Source organism: Phoca vitulina, unplaced genomic scaffold (assembly GCF_004348235.1).
Source record: "Phoca vitulina isolate PV1807 unplaced genomic scaffold, GSC_HSeal_1.0 scaffold16, whole genome shotgun sequence".
NCBI lineage: Eukaryota > Metazoa > Chordata > Mammalia > Carnivora > Phocidae > Phoca > Phoca vitulina.
The window spans coordinates 37,695,518-37,700,214 of NW_022589719.1; the positions used below are offsets into that span (position 1 = coordinate 37,695,518).

The 4,697-nt window shown below is 67.8% G+C and overlaps 1 protein-coding gene across 1 annotated transcript in view; it reads right to left on the reverse strand.

Annotated features, from left to right (window-relative positions):
* Positions 1-4,697, reverse strand: part of MUC2 (mucin 2, oligomeric mucus/gel-forming) — a 27,587-nt gene that overhangs the window by 16,943 nt on the left and 5,947 nt on the right. Inside the window, exons 15-26 of the mRNA XM_032414843.1 lie at positions 4,415-4,541; positions 3,901-4,156; positions 3,727-3,779; positions 3,508-3,608; positions 3,016-3,167; positions 2,732-2,870; positions 2,376-2,486; positions 2,111-2,290; positions 1,769-2,008; positions 1,233-1,389; positions 913-1,044; positions 245-392 (exon numbers count right to left, since the gene is read on the reverse strand). Of these exons, the coding sequence (XP_032270734.1) occupies positions 245-392; positions 913-1,044; positions 1,233-1,389; positions 1,769-2,008; positions 2,111-2,290; positions 2,376-2,486; positions 2,732-2,870; positions 3,016-3,167; positions 3,508-3,608; positions 3,727-3,779; positions 3,901-4,156; positions 4,415-4,541 (1,796 nt within the window). The remainder of the gene's footprint in view (positions 1-244; positions 393-912; positions 1,045-1,232; positions 1,390-1,768; positions 2,009-2,110; positions 2,291-2,375; positions 2,487-2,731; positions 2,871-3,015; positions 3,168-3,507; positions 3,609-3,726; positions 3,780-3,900; positions 4,157-4,414; positions 4,542-4,697) is intronic.

Here is a 4,697-nt window from a genome sequence, read left to right on the forward strand (position 1 = left end):
GTGCACCACGCGTGTGCAGCTGAGCCGTGCGTGTGCGTTTGTGTGTGCGTGTGCACCACGCGTATGCAGCTGAGCCGTGCATGTGCGTGTGCGTTCGTGTGTGCATGTGCACCACGCGTGTGCAGCTGAGCTGTGCATGCGTGTGCGTGTTTGTGTGTGCGCGTGCACCACGCGTGTGCAGCTGAGCCGTGCATGCGTGTGCGTCTGGCCCCCCCGGGGCCCCCGGCCGCGTGAGCTCAGGTACCAAGACAGGCAGTCCTCGTTGGTGGGAACGGATCCTCCAGGCGGGTAGCGGGTGTCCCCAGCATAGCAGCCGCATTTGTCTGCCGTGACGCACTGCTTCAGGTCCTCGTCATAGATGGGCCTGTCCTTCGGGCACCGGGGGTAGCAGCCTGGCGGGCACGGGCCATGGGGCTTGGACCACTGAGGAAGGTCCCACAACCACCAGACCCCACCCACCATCCCCACCACGGCAGGTCCTTCTCTCCGGGATGTTCCTCTGGGAAGGCCAGGGAACAAAAGGACAGGGGCCGGGACCCCCCCCCTCACTGAGCCCTACACAACACCGCATGACTAAAGGGACAGCCAGCCCCCGCCCCCAGCCTCCTGACCCTGCATCCCTCCCACGGGCTAGGATGCTCCCTCCCCAGAGGTGGCTCACTCCTTCATGCCCCTAGTTCGCGGCTCAAAGGCCCTGAAGAGTCCCCCAGACCTGTTGTCTGGGACACCCTGCCTTGTCCTACTCTGCAGCTTCCTGGGGGCCCTGTCCGCTCCAAGATTCTTTCTGCCTCTCTTAGCTCCATGAACGCACTCTGCAGCAAGGTGAGCCTGGTCCACCTGGACCTCAGGTCCCCAGCCCCACGGGGCGTCTCTCGTAGGGTCACCACCCCTCTGCCCCTGAGGCCCGCTCACCCTCCAGGTAGGACACGGAGATGTTGGAGTGGATGCCATTGATGGTCCTGCAGGTCTCGAAGCTGCGGTTCCCACAGGGCTCATAGTGCCACTTACACTCATCCGGGGGGTTGTAATAGTCACAGAATATGGCTGCAGGTGGAGGGGAGGGGTCAGATTCAGGGAGGGCCGAGGCCAGGCTGGCACGGCCCCCGAGGAGCAACACTTGGCCCCTGGGGCCAGGGAGGCAGGAGGAGCCCCCACACACCAATCGCTTTGATGGGTGAGGACTGCTTCCCCAGCACAGTGCAGCCCCCCGCTCCAGGATCGGGGACACTCACGGCACAGGTCCGGCGTCCTCCAGAACACGCAGGCCCCCTCCTTAGTACACTCCTGAGCGTAGGAGGCCACGGCGGAGCAGAAGCACTCACAGTCCCCGCCGGTGTCACAAGAGCACGAGTCACGGACACAGGCCTCGTAGAAGGGCTTGGGGTCCACCTGGGGGAGAAGACTCTGTGTGCCCTGAGCCCATACTGCCCGCATGGGGCCAGACCTGCCCAGGAGCTCCGGACCCCGGGACAGGGCGCAGTCCAGCGCTATCCTCCCAGGGGGGTCGGCGGTGGAGGCCCGGAGACAGGTGGGCCAACCCTCCCCCCCGCCGCCCATGGCCTGGCGCTGCGGGCGTCCTTGCTCCCTCCTCAGAAGGTGCAGGAGGAGGGGGCGAGCCAGGGGTCTCGGGGAAGGCTGGACCTCTGGTCAAAGGACAGAAGGTGGCGCAGAAGCTGCAGGAAAGGTGCCACGTGGTGGCAGCAGGATGACGCCCCAGCATGAGCCCACGGCCACGGGCTTCTCACGGGCCCGCCCCCGGCCCGCCAACCTTGCTGTGGCAGATGTCAAAGACGGAGCTCTTGATGATGCTGCACTGCTTCTCGGCCCAGGAGCGGCGGTGCGGTTCCTGGGCGCATGGATCCGGGGTGACGCTCACGTCCGGACAGTTGGCGGCCTCCTTCCAGCTGTTCCCGAAGTCCAGCTCGCTGTCCACCACCATGTGGTCCCTCGTGGTGAAGTCGTTGCTGGAGCGGTGGTCAAAGTTCCCACACAGCCCGCACACCATGCCCTGCAGAGACAGCCAGCCGGGGCCTCCGTGAGTGGGCTCGAGGGTGGGGGGCTCGTCCCCTCCCCCGGCAGGAAGGCCAGGCAAGTGAGGGCTGCCACACACCTTGTAGGACGGGGCCAGCTTGATGAAGATAGTGGTCTTCTTGTCCCAGATGACGATGATGCCGATGCTGGCCTCCACCACCAGGTACTGACCCACCTCCCGCGTGGTGTAGGCCACGTGGTGGCCCGTGTCCCGCTGGATCACCAGGCGGCGCTTGTCCTCCAGCTTCAGCTCCGTCCTCTGTGCCCGGGGGAGAGGCCCTGTCACTAGCCGAGTCCAAGGGTCCCCGAGGGCTCGCGTGTCCCCAGGGTCAGGCGGCACTCACCCCCAAGAAGATTTTGATGGCCTTGGAGCAAGTGACCCCTGTGGTGCCACAGGGAACGTTCTCAGTGAAGATGCCGAAGGAGCCTGAGGAGGAGTTCCGGCCACAGTAGTCCTGGGACCACAGAGGACGTGAGCCAGACCGGCCAGGCCCCCGGCGCCCCCCCCCCAGCTGGGCTCTGCCCACCGCAGCCCTCCTCTGGTGAGAGGGGTGACCACGTGGCACGAGCCCCTCCCTCCCCACGTGGCGTGGGAGGGTCCTGGAATGGGGGGACCCGGGCCCCTCACTGGGCTGGCCAGAGCTCAGGGTGCGGTGCGGTGCGGGGCCACGGGCCCGGGCCGGCACGCGCTGGGCCTCACCTGGGCCACCACGTAGGAGCAGTGCCCGTCGAAGTCATAGTACTTCCCATCGAAGGTGATGTAGTGGCCGCTCCCGTGGATGACGCAGGAGCCGTAGCACAGCGACCTGGTGCACGCCCAGCGCCCTCTCCGGCAGGTGCTGAGGAGAGCGGGAAGGGGGCCTGGAGGGGCCGCAGGGGCCAGCCCTCCCCTGCTGCTCAGAGGGCAGCCCGGCCGAGTCGGTGCCGCGTGGACGGTCCCACCAGAGCGCCTGGGGCCAGGGTCCACCGGGCCCGGCCACTTACCACGTGTTGCAGTCCACCTTGATCGTGTCCCCAGGGGCGTACAGGTCTGTGTTGTGCATACACGGGCACTCCTCCTCCACGACGCAGCCGCCACGGCCGTCGTCCATCAGCCCTTGCGGGCAAACGCAGCCGCTGACACACTCCGTCTGATACTGCAGGTGGCCGGAGGGTGGGCTTCAGGCCCCGAATGGCCAAGTCAGCCCTTCCCGCGGCTGCCCCCTCTCCTCGCACTGCAGACACCCTCTTTGTCCCTTCCCCACCCTACCCCTGGCCTGTCTTCTCTCTCGGGCTCAGCCCTGGGCCGGGAGACAGGTGAGGGCTGCCGGCCAGGGGTCCCTACACTGGCCCCGAGCCCTCCGTGGGCTGGGCGGGGGCCCCCAGGGACGGGGAGGGCCAATGAGGCCCATGTGTGTGCAGGACCCAGCATCCAGACCCCAGGGCCAGTGTGGAAGCCTGTCCACGCCCTCCCCTTTGGTGGCCCCGCACACGCACGTGGCCGGCAGCCAGCGTCTGGCAGCTGGTAGGTCGCGAGTTCTGGATGGTCAGCGCTGTCAGGTTGCTGCAGTCAATGTGGATCTTTGGGGCCGAGCAGCCTGTGGGACAGAGGGGTCCCCTCGGCTCAACGGAAGCTGGGGCCGGGGGCGGGGCCGGCAAGGCCGGGGGGCGGGGGGGCGCAGGGCAGGAAGCCATGCCGCGGCCGCATCTACTTACTCTGGCCGAGCAGCCTGACCTGCACGCAGTGCAGCCTCCCGTTGCGGCAGACGCTGAGGGGAAGAGGGCGGAGGTGAGCGGGCCTGGCTCCCGGGGGGCAGGGGGCGGACACGCCCGTGGCGCGGGGACACGGGCAGGGACGTGGGCCCTCCCCACCCAGCCCAGGCCACCCACCAGCGCTCCTCCTGCTTCAGCATCACTTCCCCAGCCTCCAGGTAGAGGCCCCGGTGGTAGCAGGAGCACTTGGCCAGTGGCACGCAGCGGCCCTTCTCGTCCAGGAAGGTGCCGTCTGGGCAGCCACAGCCGTCCACGGGCGCGAAGCCCTGAAGGCAGTGGGCGTTGGCCTCGGAGAGCGAGCGGCAGGTGGGCAGGCAGGTGGTCAGGTTGTACAAGAACACCTGTGAGTTGGGGCAGGCGCCCACGTCCTTGTCTACAGAGAGGAGAGGGGCCCGCGTGAGGAGCGGAGGGGCGGCCCCCAGCCCCCCAGCTCCGTCCCCACCGGCCATCCCCGAGCCCCTCCTCTGTCCAGGACAGGCAGATGCCCGCCCAGCCAAGGGGCCCACGGGAGCCCACGGGAGCCCCTGCCCCACACTGGGGGCCACAAGCCAAGAGAAGCAGAGGGCGGCTGCAGCGGGCTGACCCCTCCCGCCACAGGGCACCCCGGAACCCCAGAGGGGATGGCACTCACTGCAGACTTGCTCCCGCCAGCCCCACAGCATGACGCCCTTGGCGGCACAGGCGCGGGCGTAGGAGGACAGCACGGCACACATACAGCCCTCACTGTTCTGGCAGTTACACGTGTCATATCTGCACCTCTGGAGGGAGGGGGACAGGCAGTGAGGGAGGGAAGCGGGCGGCACACCCCCGTGTGCACACACAGCCACCTGCACACACGGGGGTGCATACACAGGGACACCACGTGCACACCCACGTGCACACCCACATGTACACACAGACACCCACGTGCACAC